This window comes from Delphinus delphis, chromosome 7 (assembly GCF_949987515.2).
Source record: "Delphinus delphis chromosome 7, mDelDel1.2, whole genome shotgun sequence".
In the NCBI taxonomy this organism is placed as follows: Eukaryota; Metazoa; Chordata; class Mammalia; order Artiodactyla; family Delphinidae; genus Delphinus; species Delphinus delphis.
Genome location: NC_082689.1, coordinates 33,478,744 through 33,493,025, shown reverse-complemented (window position 1 = coordinate 33,493,025; position 14,282 = coordinate 33,478,744). Strand labels below are relative to the sequence as shown.

Genomic DNA, 14,282 nt, shown 5'->3' with positions numbered 1-14,282 from the left:
CAAGAAAATTTGTACGACCTTAAAGTTGACACTCACAAATGAGATACTGATTTCCTTCCAGCATTAAGAAGGCACTGAAATTAGTCATTTAGATGTATGTGTTACATATGTTACACAGAACGTCCAAATGTATTTTCCTAATTTAGCTTTTCAAGAACTCGTACAAAATTTATCATTACCCCCATTTCACAGATGGAGAGGCTGAGGTTCAATGATAGGTCATACAGCACATACAGCCCCCTGGAGCCCCACCTCTGGCTCCTGCATTCCCCATCCTCCCAGCAGTTCCTTCCCGAAGCCTGCGGTGAACCTAGAAGTACCGTGCTCAGATAGGGCACTGTGTGTGAGGGGAGAGGGCAGGACCAGTGGAAGGTTCTCCAGGGACAGATGAGAACTTCAGGCCACCTGGCCCAGCCCCTGTCAGTTGAAGAAACTGAGGTTAAGTACCTCGCGTGACCTGTAAGGCATGAAGTACAGGATCAGGGCTTCAGGGCAGGCAGTCTGACTCCAGGATCTGCACCACAACCATTCAGGCAACTGTCTCTCTTGTCTGGTTTCAGTGCTACAGTTTGTGTTTACAAAGTGTTTGTTACTATCCCCATGCACCCCACCCCGCCCCAGGTTTATAACACCACCCTGTTGCCAGCGCTCTTTCTAAATACAGCTCAGTCATACCACTGGTTTGCTTGAAATTCCCTACCACGTCCCCGTTGGCCTTCCGGTTAATTCTGGCATCAAAAATGTATTGCTTTTATAAATAGAAAAATAGAACAAATGAATATCTTTTTTAAAACTCCAGACTGCGACTTGGAAGATCTGGCCCGTGTCTGATTCCCACTGTCCGGGCCCTGCAGCCACACCAGAATGCGCCCCCAAGCCAGTACATGCTCCTTCCTCTGCGGGAACTGCCCTAACCTCCCCTTCTCTGCAAGACTTAGCACCATGTCCACTGGTAAACCTCACCTCCCGTGAGGTCCTGCAGAAACCTGTCACAGTCTGTCACAGCATTTATCACACTGCATGGCGACAGTGAGATTTCCTGTTTCTCTACAAGTCACTGAGCTTCTTACAAATAGATCTTTCAGCTTTGTGCCCCCGGCGCCCGGCACAGTACCTGGCACACAACAGACACCCAATAAATATTCATAAGCCAAATGTAGGGATGAAGAGCAAATGACTTGGCCAGAATAACAGAGCTGGGATTTGAATTTTCAGTCGTTCACCTTGTTTTGCTCACTCACCAAGTATTATTGCCTGTGTTTCAGTCATTACCTCTATAACTCACTAAAAGTGACAGACTGCTGTCACTTTTTAGTTTTAGTTTTTCAATTCAAATCTTGAATCCGAAATATACTCAGGAAGTTTAAACAATTTAAGTATAAAAGGGTATGTCTCCCAGCTGGGTTCCCTCCCCCTTGGACACCACTGATGCTAGTTTCCTGTGTACCCTTCCTGAGTTGTAGTATGCATATACAGTCCAATACAGGTAGAAAAATAGACAGAGACATTTTATACATGTTTTTATATATTATACACATTGCTCACAGTCTTACTTTTTTTTACTTACTATATCTTGGAGTTCTGTTAATTCATTAAGAGATGCTTCTTAATGGTTGCATTGTATTCCATTGTGTAAATTACCATAATTTATTTAACACATCCCCCATTGATGGGATACGTAGGTTGTTTCCAATCTGTTGCAACGAATGACCTTAGGTATAAGTCTTTTCACATGTGTGCTTGTATATGTAAAAAATGATCGCTTTTTGACACTTTTCTAAGCAATGGGCAGAATGTGTTTTTTTTTAAGACCTCACAGCAGCGTGGTTTGTGGGAGCTTAGTTCCCTGACCAGGGATTGAACCCAGGTCCCTGGCAGTGGAAGCGCAGAGCCCTAACCACTGGACCACCAGGGAATTCCCCAGACTTTCAAATTAAGACTACTGTATTTCTTTTTCTAACAGGGACTCATCAAGAGATTCTTTCCAAATCCCCAACTCTCTCTGCCTCCATCTCCCCATCTGTGAAATGAGAAGAATATTTCTTGTCCCTGAAGGCTCATAGCTGCATGTTGTGAAGACTCAAGTTTTATTCTTCTGAGCTTTGAATTATTCTTCTGAGCTTTGAAATTCTTCCAAAAGAGGAAGCTTGTTTCTCCCTTTTAATCCAATTTCCTGTTAGGCTAAAAGGATTTATAAACAGAATTTTTTAAAATTTATCTCTTTTCTAGTCTTCTAACTTGGCAGTTTACTGGACTGAGGCAGGTTTTTCTTGCAATCATTTTTTTAAAACCTTTCCATTTATTCAGACATGATTTTTTTTTTTTATTGCATCAGGCCAAATGTGCTTTGTCTCCAAAGAGATAAATGCAAAAGAAAGAAAATTGCTTAGCTGTTTTAGGTTTTTTTACGTCAGAATATCTCATCAGCTGCAAACACTAAGCTAACAAGTGAGAAACACGCGGGGTAAAAAGCCATCAAACAAGAAGAGAATGTCAAACAAATTAGCAGATAACTGTGTCTTTCCAAAGCAGCTGGGGTATTTGATAATAAAGAGGAAAACTGTCAACTAAAGGGTGAGGAACTTTAGTCCCAGGAGAGGCTTCTAGGGCCCTCAGATTCCTTCTCCACAGCTGAAATGAAGCTGTGGATTAAGCAGAGATCCAGGTGACAAAGGCCAAGAGCTGGCCTCATCAAACACTGACGGCTTTACTTGAGTCACTGACTCTACCTGCCACGTTTCCTTGGCAACTGAAGAGCTGTTCTTCCAATCCTCTAGAGAAGACCCATGGTTCTCAATCCTGGCTGCATGACGGAATCACCCAAGAAGCCTTAAAAACGCCCCAGCTCCAGAAAGTCTGATTTTAACATTTGGGGTTAGGTCCTAGGAATCTTTTTTTTTTTTTTTTTTTAAGCTTCACAAATAATTCTAAGACACAGCCAGGGTTGAAGACCATCGTTATAGAGATTTCTGGGTGGTGGGATTGCAAGCAGCTTGTGTGACTCAGAGAAAGAAGGAAGAGGGGATTCCATGTGATAAGAAACCTAATCTGGGGACTTCCCTGGTTGGCACAGTGGTTTAGAATCTGCCTGCCAATGCAGGGGACACGGGTTCGACCCCTGCTCTGGGAAGACCCCACATGCCACGGAGCAACTAAGCCCCTGCACCACAACTACTGACCCCATGTGCCACAACTACTGAAGCCTGCACACAGCAACGAAGACCCACCGCAGCCTAAAGTAAATAAATAAATTTATTTAAATTAAAAAAAAAGGAACCTTATCCGTGGTAATCCTGGAAACCCTACAAAAGGCCAGTCTGATCCTTCTGCTGCCCTGCTTTAAACCCTCAGTGCCTTCCATTTGTTTTCAAGGTAAAGGCCAAAATCCTTAAACTACCTCCAAGGCCCTGAGAGTCTGAGTCCTTCCCACCCTTCCCACTTCACCCCATCTCTGCTCTGGTCACACTGGACCTCCCTCAAGTCCCTAGAGGTACCCTGTTGCCTTCTGCCAGTCGGCCTTTGCCTGTGACATTCTTTTTCCCACATATGCCAGGCATGGAGCACTGCTCTGATGGATGGGACAAGCCTCCCACAGAGGAGGACAGATAAGGACGGTGCTCAAGGCCACTGCTAAGCCCACCTGGCTCTTCAGGGCCCTTCACGCTGGCAGCAGAATTCTTGGACACAAGTTAAAACAGATAGACAAAGAAGAAGAGACAACTAAGAAGACTGGACCCCCTTTTACCGAAGGGCATGGACCTAGGAGTGCTGGTACTTATTCTGTCTCATGTGTTTATTGTTGTTGTTAACCTAACAGGAAAGTGGAGATGAACTGGACTATCATGAAGAACTGGAGGACCCCTCAGAGAAAATCACCCAGGCCCTCAAGGTAGAAACAGCTGGGTTGGGTTTTATAGTCTGATTGCAATAATTGTGGGATGAACTTTGCACTGTTCAAAGATGTTAATGAGGAATGACCCTTCCATTTCCTCTCAGGTCATGGGTTGGAAGTCAGAATACAGACTCTGATGTGCTCTTACTGTATCACAAGCCAGCTGATGATAACATGCTTGTATGTCCTTGGACTTATTGAAAGATTTATTTCCTGCCAGCAGCTGCAGATTGATAGAAGAGAGTGGAGACTTTGGGGCATTACAAAAAGATCCCACAGGCACCTCTACCTCTGGCTTCTGCTTTCATAGGCTCTTGGATATGCAAGTGAGGGAGCTGAGGTTCTCTGCCTAGAGGGTTAACATTCCACAGAGGGGGGACCAGCATCTTTAGAGACCCAGCCCGTGTCGCCCACAGCTCTGGATGGCCAGAGCTCCTTGAGTGTGACTTCCTCAAAAAATGATGCTGCGTTTGATAATGAGGATGATTCTTGGAAAGACTGGGCCCACAACTGGGCTTTTTGGCATAGTTCATATTTTGATACCCTGAACTGGACTCTAAGCTCTTCCCTGGGGTCACCTGGGCATGCTACGTGATGCTGCAGTTGGCTAGTCCCAGGTAGCAGAGCTGGTCTTTATCCTCGTTGCTTCTTGCAGGAGTGGAAACAGGTGTGTGAGAGATGTATTCTCAAGGAGTGGATGCAGGGCCTGCCAGCCAGAGTTGCGCTTGTCGTTCACTGTACAAAGGCGTCCAGCAGAGGGAGCGAGAGGGGCTGAAATCCAGCCTGTGCTGCGCACCCTGAGCCACGCACTCCAGCACTGGGTGCCTCCACCCAAAGGAGGCTCCTTTTCCTACTTGGTCCTTCTACTGGAATGCCTTTCTCTAAGTCATATAAGGTGCTCTATATAGGCTAGCAGCAGCAGATCTGGGCAGCTGAGTAGAGAGCATGGGCTCTGGAATAGGACGACCTCTGCCTTCACATCCCCGCCTCAGAGTCCTCAACTGAGGTTGAAAACAGTACTGCCCGGGCTTCCCTGGTGGTGCAGTGGTTGAGAGTCCGCCTGACGATGTAGGGGACACGGGTTTGTGCCCTGGTCCAGGAAGATCCCACACGCCGCGGAGCGGCTGGGCCCGTGAGCCATGGCCGCTGAGCCTGCGCGTCCGGAGCCTGTGCTCCGCAACGGGAGAGGCCACAACAGTGAGAGGCCTGCGTACCGCAAAAAAAAATTTCACTGTTTCTGGATATCAGACAAAATATTATGGTAGCCTGATCCCTGTGTTCGGTCAAACTTTTAAGCAAGGTTTCTGCTGACATAGGTCTCTCACCACCTCCATTTCCAAAGCTGAGTGACAATAGCCAGGGAAATGTGTTCCAGTCTTCAGATCTTCCATATCGTAAATCACATGTCTAGATTGTGAGCACCGAAGAGGCCCCAAGGTCTTGGCCAAGTGCAGTGGAGGTTTTAGGCAGCGTAGAACACGGCCAAATCTAAGCAATGACCGAGTCAGTCAGAACAGATTTCCTGTCTCCTGACAGAGAGAGAGAGGCCCAGCTGAGTTCCATAAAGGTTATTCAGACAGACTTTAACGCAGTGAAATATCACCACAGAAAATTAAAGAAGGCATTTGCCTGTCCCGAATGACAAATGCTAATGTTTAAAAAGAATTTCAAATCTTTGAAGGGAAAAAAAGGCGGGAGTGCCAAGGAATTTTTTTTAACTATTTAAGGATCAATTTTCCCTTCATAGATCTTACGACTAATTGTCAGGATTGTTTTCCTACTCTAAATTAAGTAGTGATCTATAAGATTAATTATAAGCAGTGAGCCGGGGCCACATCCAATGAGAAAAGCATGAGTCTTGGACTTGGTGAGAATACAGCATGCAAGTTTTCACAAGATAGGTCAAATCAGCAACCTCCAGAGAGGGTTTGGGAGATTGCTCGTTTTAAATACAAAACTTTTCTTTCTGCCTCTCTTTCCCACCCCCAAAGTCCAAGGAAAGAACATAATTTCCATTCTTGTTTCAGTTCTTGTTTATTTACTAGGCCAACGGTTCTCAGACTTCGGTGTGCCTCAGAACCACCTGGAAGGCTTATAAAAATAGAGATGTCTGGGCCCTGCCTCCAGAGTTTCTGATTCACTAGATCTGGGCTGAGCTCATAGAATTTGCAATTTTATTAAGTTCCTCAGTGATTCTGAGGCTAGTGGTCCAAGGACCACACTGAGAACCACTGCCCTGGGCATTACTTCCAGAATTTAGTTCTCTGAATTTGGCAGTGACTCAATTTAATCTGTTCTTTTAAATATAATGGGAGTAGGAGGATTGGAGGACACTGTTTAGGCAGCATCACAGTGATCAAGAGCATCTATTATCAAGTCTGAGTCCCGGGGTTCAAATCCTGGTTCCACCACTTGCTAACTGTGTGGCCTTGAGTAAGTTACCAAACTTCTCTGGGTATCTTTTTTCTACATCTGTAAAATGGAGATACTAATAGTATTTATCTTGTGGGGTGGTTGTGACATAAAGCAGTTAATACATGTAATGTGCTTATAAGAATGCCTGGCACACAGTAAGTGCTCACTAAAGGTTAGGTATTAGTCTGTTTCTTAAAAACCTTAATTTTAGTAGCCTTATCAGGAGAGACTTGTTCTAAGTTGATAACAGGATGTAACATGATGCTTTATTTACTTTCCAAATCAGTCTCAATTGCAGGGAGTGGGGGTGGGATTGCTTGCTCTTGGGGAACTGGCTGAGTCCTCTGCGTAAGTCCTCCTCTTACTTAAGTCCAGGGGTGGGCAACAGACCCAATCTGAATGAGGTTATGTTGCGGTAGTGACATAACCCCTGGGAATGTGGCAGAACTTAAGATATTATCAATAGCCTTGAGAGACTTGGGGAGCCCTGCATGAGTGCAGAGGATCCCTAGTGAGTAGCCTGAAACAATGGGGGGTGGGGGGCAAAGGGCAAGTCTCACAGAAAACCTTAGAAACCAATGAGCCATTTCTATTCTACCAGGAAAAAAAAGGCTCAGAGCGTCATTGCTTCATTCAAGAGACAGATATGTAGTAGTTAGGACGTTGGTTCTAACAAAGACCAAAATAAAGTGACTTCAAACAAGATGGAAGTTTTACTTCTGTCTCATGGAAGAGTCCAAGCTGGCAGGCAGGCGGTAGGACAGCTCTGCTCCACAGGGCTGTCCAGGGACCCAGGCTCCTTCTCTTTTATCATCTCTCTGCCACCCCCTTTGCTATCACTCTTGTCTGCATGGTCAAAGCTGGCTCAGCTTTTCCCTCACCCTGCAGGGCAGGAAGGAAAAGGCACAGCTGCCTTTTAAGGGCCTAATTCTGGACTTACACCTCTTCCACCTCTGCTGGGTGGAATATCCGCTGGCCTCCTACAAGCGAGGCTGGGGAATAAAGTCTCTTGCTGGGTATTCACGTGCCAAGCTAAGACTTGAGGGGAATGGACATTAGGTGGCAGTTAGCATCTCTGCCACGTGTGGGTAGATGGCTCTGTCTTGCAGATGCTACCACTTTCCTACCTCGTGGACTCACAGTCACCATAGTGGGTCATTTCTCTGTTTGCTGCAGACACCATGCGTGTTTTAGGCACCCCCTCTGTGACTTGCCTGAGAAGAGGAGCTAGAGCATCCCTGTTTCCTCCATCCGTCTTTACAGCGTCAAAGGGAGGCTAAAAATTATAATGTATTTGTGAATTTGCCTGATAACTTTGAAAAGTGCAGAGACTCCTGTGAGGCTTTGGTGCTGTCATTTCCACTGACCCCAATGGGAACTGCCTAAGGAACCAGACACCCTTCTTTGAAAACAAGCCCCTTATTAGGTAGTGGCCAATACCAGCTGCTCTCCATTGCCCTCTCTATCACTTGACGACACTGCCACTTCCCCCAGAGCACCAAAGCATAATTCAATTTCACACATGCTTATTGGGCAACCACTAAGTACCACTTTATAGCCCATGTGTTATGTATGTTTCTTGAGGACAAGGACTGTGCCTTAGTTAGCCAGGCCTAGCAACGTTCCATAGACGAATGAATCCAATGGATGGAGGAATGAATGAGTATTCAAGAGATTCAGAGATGACAAAACCAAGGTTCCTACCCTCAACAGCTTGCAGTGAAGACTCAACTTTGGGCCTGGCACACACCCTGTGAAGAAACAGTGCCTGCGAGTGTTAGTAAGGTCCAAGTGCTCCAAAAGGGGTGCACTCACAGACCGAGAGCCACCAGCCAGGACCTGCATCTCCACCAAAGACACAGAAGCAGCCAACAGGGGTCGTGAATAACGCTGTTGGGGAAGGACGAGCAGGTGAGGAGTGTGCTGGCCCCACTGGCTTCTAGTTGAAGGGCCCACTGGCTGCCATGCCTTCATTAACCCGACAAGACTGGTCTAATCAGTGGCTAGTGCACTAAGTAGTTACATCATAGTAGAGCTAGAAGGTGAGACTCACTGGTCTAGACCCTTTCTAGCTAGAACCTGGGGCCTTGTTAGAAATGTAGAATCTGGGGTCTCACCCAGACCTACCTGTGCTTTAACAAGACCTTCAAGTGACTTGTGTGTCCATTATTATTTGGGAAACCCTGGAATAGACTCACTGAGGACCCTGGGTTTCAGATTCGACAGATATCAGTTCAGTTACCAGCTCTGCCTTTGATTAGGCCCATAGTCTAGGACACATAACTTCTCTGAGCTGTGGATTCCTTTTCCATAAACCATGGCAGTGAGTTGGATAATCTCTCAGTCCCCATCCCACCCTCATGCTCTTTGCATCTATGACTCACCAGGGTTGCACAGTGATAAGCAATAAGCAGCAGAGCCAGGACTGGGGCTGGGCCTCCTTCCCAAGCTCCTTCCACTACACCTGCTCCCAGGGAAAGCCAGCCACCATTTCAGTGTGTCGCACATAAAGCTCTGCCACCCCAGTCACCCTTGGGTGGGCCCTGACCAAGAGAGTCTCGAAAGAGACCAGCAGTCCCCATGCTGCACGGGGGCCCAGGCTCAGCCACAGTGGCCAGTGAGTAACAGCCCAGCGGGTCAAGAATGAGAACACAGTCTTCACCACGGTCCTCCTGTACGGGCATGAGGCCGCAAGAGACCTGCTGGCCTCTCTAGGCTTCCACTTCCTCATCAGAAAATAACAAAACTGATCTTCCAATCTCTTCCTCTCATTTCCTATGACTCAGTGACCTTGGGATTGTTTCTGTTAAGGGGAAGAGTGGAAGTCTCAGTGTTAGCACTGAGACAGCTCCAGGGTTCAGACCCCAGGTTCCGGCCTTAGGTCTTTAACCACTCGCTGCATGAATGGAAATTGCCTTCATTTACTTAGGGACCGTTTGCTGATCCCCTACTGAGTGCCAGGCCCTCTGTGGTTGAATGAGACACACTCCTTATGAAGCTCCCACTCTAATAGAGGAGCCAGACCTGGGCAGGCATGGTTAGAACCACCTCTGTGTTCAATGTGTTTAGTGTTCCCAGAGAACACAGGAAGGACAACTGATCCAGACCAGCATGGGAGAGACAGGGAAAAGTCAGGGAGGGCTCCCTGGAGGAGGTGATGCTGGACATGATGGAAGGAGTTTAGTGAACCCAGAGTGCATTTGCAGTAAAGCCATTAAGACAGGGGTAGCAGTTCACACTCACTGTGTGCCAGGCATCAGGCTAAGCATTTTCTGTAAACTGTTTCATTTAACTTTTATAACAATCCTGTAAAGAAGGAGCTCTTATTATCTCCATTTGCCAGATGAGAACACTGAGGCACAGTGAGGTTAAGGATCATGTCCTTGGTCACAGAGCTGGGCAGAGGTGAGGCTCCAGACCTGACTGACCTCCCAGACTCCATCTGTAGAGATCAAGTCTAGTTGTTAACAGTTACCAAAAGGAGCGTTTGCGGATCCTGGAGTTCTGGTAGGTAAAGGGCAAGAAACCAAAAAGGTCAAGGGGAAATAGAGAAGAAATGCTTCACACACATATAAAGTGGAGAAATCGAAATGAAGAGAATCTTCAGGCAAGTTTTTCAAAAAGAAAAAAAAAAGTGTGGCAAATCGGGGGAGCGAGGAGAGGACGAAAGGTCCCAGCAGGCGGCGGCGGGGCGCGCCTTCCATCGTCTCCCGCCCCCCACCGGCGGCTCCAGGGGCCGGCGGCGCCCGCTCTCCCGCCGGTGCCCGCCCGGCGCCGCCGCTCCGCCAGCGCGAGGCCGTCTCCACCTGTCGCCTCTGACCTCCTTGCAAACGGAGCTCCTTGCAGCGAGCTCGGGACTCCAGGCTCGGCTTGCCCCAAAGGGTCGGCTCTCCGGGCCGCATCTGTTAGTCTTTTCTTCTCCTCTCTGCGGTAGCTTGTGATGTCGCTACCCGCTGGCACCTCCTGCGGATCCCAGGCCTGGGTGGAGACTCACAGAGCTAGACAGTCTCAAAATCTACCAAACAGACCGACTTAGACTCTAGGGAAGAGGTGGGAGGCAGGCAAACGGGAAACACCTTGAAGTGCCAGACAAACAATTTAAACTTTTAAATTTATAAAGCTTATCTTTTGGCTAGTTTTCCACACATGTCACTTGGGTGGAGAAAAGGGAAGGAATTTTTGGCACTTACTCTGCAGAAAGACACTTTGCTAGGTACTTTCTTTTTTGTACTTTTATCTTATTTAATCCTCACCACAACCTTATGAGATAAAGTACATTATCCGTATTTCACGGATGAGGCAAATGAGGCTCAGAGAGGTTAGGTAAATAGCCCAAGGTCACACAGCCAGTAAGTGAAGGAGCTGAGATATGAACCCAGGTTTCTATGACTCCAAGCCCCTGGCTCTTTAAGAGAGCCATCCATGTGTTTCTGATTAGGAAATAGTTACAAGGTTGAAGAAATACCACAAAATAATGGCAGCATTTTTTGAAAGCCAGCATGAAACTTGGAGATTATTTAGAATCTCTAGAAGTTCTTTTATATTGTAGATAAAGGAAACTGAGGTCTAGAAGCCAGGAGAATTATGCAAAATCGTGGCTAATTATTAAAACCAAGGTAACCCAAGTCTCTCTCAACTCAGTGTCTGTAGGTGTTTAGTTTAGTTCAATTTAGTTTGGTTTTGAAAGCGTTTCCTCAGGGGTAGTTCCTGACTCCAGGAATAAACAGCTCCAAACGGAGCAAGTGGGGACTTCCCTGGTGGTCCAGTGGTTAAGAATCCACCTTCCAGGGGACACGGGTTCTATCCCTGGTCGGGGAACTAAGATCCCACATGCTGATGAGCAACTAAGCTCACTCACCACAACTACTGAGCACACGAGCCACAACTAGAGAGCCCAAGTGCCGCAACTACTGAGCCTGCATGCCACAACTAGAAAGAAGCCTGCACACCACAATGAAGAGCCCGCAGGCCACAACGAAAGATCCCGCATGCCACAACAAAGATCCCACAGGCCGCAACAAAGACCCAACGCAGTCAAAAATAAAATAAATAAATATTAAAAAAAGAAGAAAAAAAGGAGCAAGTATAATGACTGCCCAATCTGTGCCAAGAAGTGAAGCAGCCAGTGATGCAAAAATTTCTCTTAACGCTGGGGAGAAAATAGGGAGACAAGAAATATGTGCCCAGGAGTTGAGGCACTGCCATTACGTCAGAATCCACAGCCTGGAAGATGGCACTACTGCAAAGGGCCACCTCACAACATGGGTTGGGGCTCCTCACTTCCTCTCTGTGTGAGGCCTGCACAGTCACCCTACACTGCCAGGCTCTGCTATCTGGAGCCCTGGTACTGGCTTCAGCATAGTCTGCTAGTTCTTATCAGCCTACATCAGGGGTCCCCAACCCCTGGGCCACGGATCAGTAGCGATCCGTGGCCTGTTAGGAACTGAGCGACACAGCACGAGGTGAGCGGCAGGTGAGCGAGCGAAGCTTCATCTGTATTTACAGCCGCTCCCCATCGCTCGCATTACTGCCTGAGCTCCTCCTCCTGTCAGATCAGTGACGGCATTAGATTCTCACAGGAGGGCAAACCCTACTGTGAACTGCGCATGTGAGGGATCTAGGTTGCGCGCTACTTATGAGAATCTAATGCCTGATGATCTGAGGCGGAGAGCTGAGGCGGTGATGCTAGCGCTGGGGAGCGGCTTCAAGTACAGATTATCATTAGCAGAGAGCTTTGACTGCACAGTGACCATAATAAATCAATTGCTTGCAGACTCATATCAAAACCCTATCAGTGAGTGGCAAGTGAAAACAAGCTCAGGGCTCCCACTGATTCTGCATTATGGTGAGTTGTATAATTATTTCATTATATATTACAGTGTAATAATAATAGAAATAAAGTGCACAATAAATGTAATGAGCTTGAATCATCCCGAAACCATCCCGTGGAAAAATTGTCTTCCACGAAACCGATCCCTGGTGCCAAAAAGGTTTGGGACCGCTGGCCTAGATGACCTACATCCTCTAGTATTACTCCTTTATTTCTCCTTCTGGAAAGTATTTTCAAAGTTCTCCTCTATAGTGGGAAGTGACACATCCTTAGGACTGTTTCTGGCTCACTCCACTCAGCCCAGGATGGAAACCCCAGGGAAGACCCCAGAATCCCAGAATACAGCTGTTGCCCTTTGACCCTGAAAATTCTCTTCACCTTGCAGGAAGTAAAGCTCATTTCTAACTTGAGACCTAAATTCATCAAAACCAAAAAGCAGTTGAAACTAGAGACAAGAACAGCATAAGAAGAAAATTTATAGACCAATCTCACTTATGATCAAAGATGCAAAACTCCTAAATGAAATATTAGCCAATCAAATCATTATACACACACACACACATACATATCTATATACCATGACTGAATTCAGTTTACCGCAGAATTAAAAATGGTCTAACATTTGAAAATCTGTTTCTGTACTTAGGGTCATCTCAATACATGCAAAAAGAAAAATAAATTTATAAAATCCACCCATTCATGATTTAAAATTATCAAACAAGGAATAGAAGAGGACTTCCTGATTTTGATAAAGAGTACCTACCAAAAGACTTCCATCGTGGCGCAGTGGTTAAGAATCCGCCTGCCAATGCAGGGGACACAGGTTTGAGCCCTGGTCTGGGAAGATCCCACATGCCGTGGAGCAACGAAGCCCATGCACCACAACTACTGAGCCTGCGCTCTAGAGCCCGCGCCACAACTACTGAAGCCCCCCGCGCCTAGAGCCTGTGCTGCACAACAAGAGAAGCCACCGCAATGAAAAGCCTGTGTACCGCAACAAAGAGTAGCCCCTGCTCGCCGCAACTAGGGAAAGCCCGCGCACAAACACGAAGACCTAACGCAGCCAAAAATAAATAAATAAATAATTTTTTAAAAAAAAGAGTACCTACCAAAACCTGCAGTAAACATCACACTTTAATGGTAGAACTTCAGAAGCAGTCTCTTTAGAGGCAGGACTAGGATAAGGACGCCCTCTATCATTGCTTCTTATTCAACATTGTACCAGTACAGTAGGGAAGGCAAAATAAAGGAAAAGGAAGAGGATAGAAAGGAGGAAATGACACTGTCATTATTCTCAGACAATAGTATTACCTATGTGAAAAATCCGAGGGCCTCTATAGACAAGCTATTAAAAGACAAGCCATTAAAAGACAAACAAAAAAATTCAGCAAGATTACTAAATATACATCAATAACAAAAATCAATTGTGGAAAAAAATAGTATTTGCAAACATAAAGTACAATTTATAATGCAATTTTAAAATAATTCTTATTATGGAAAACCCCAAACATACACAAGGGTGGACAGAACAGCACCAATGAGTTTCACGTACCCATCTCCTGGCCAATATTGTTCACCAATATCCCCAATTCCTTCCTGCCTTCTATAGTATTTTGAAACAAATTCCAGGCTCATATCATTTTACCCATATACACTTGAGTATATATCTTTAAAAGACAAGGAAAGACTCTTTTGACATAACCGTAATACCACTATTGTACCTAAAAATTAGAACTATTCTTTAATATAATTGAATATCCAATCAGTGTTTTCAACATTCTAATTGTCTCAAAATTATTATAATTGTTTTAGAGTTTGTTTGCAATCGGTTGATATGGCTTTTTTTTTTTTTTTTTTTTTTGGCTGCGTTGGGTATTCGTTGCTCAGCCCGGGCTTCCTCTCGTTGCGGCGAGCAGGGGCTATTCTTCATTGCGATGTGTGGGCTTCTCATTGCAACGGGCTCTAAGAGCGCAGGCTCAGTAGTCGTGGTGCACAGGCTTAGTTGCTCCGCGGCATGTGGGATCTTCCCAGACCAGGGCTTGAACCGGTGTCCCGTGCGTTGGCAGGCGGATTCTTAACCACTGCGCCACCAGGGAAGTCCTGACACATGGCTTTTAAGGGTCCTTTAATTTATCGAGTCTTCTC

The 14,282-nt window shown here is 46.1% G+C and overlaps 1 protein-coding gene across 1 annotated transcript in view; it reads left to right on the top strand.

Moving 5' to 3' along the window:
* KIAA2012 (KIAA2012 ortholog) overlaps positions 1–14,282 on the top strand; it is a 111,623-nt gene that overhangs the window by 74,268 nt on the left and 23,073 nt on the right. Inside the window, 2 exon segments of the mRNA XM_060015593.1 lie at positions 3,818–3,848; positions 3,851–3,889. Coding sequence (XP_059871576.1) covers positions 3,818–3,848; positions 3,851–3,889 — 70 coding nt within the window.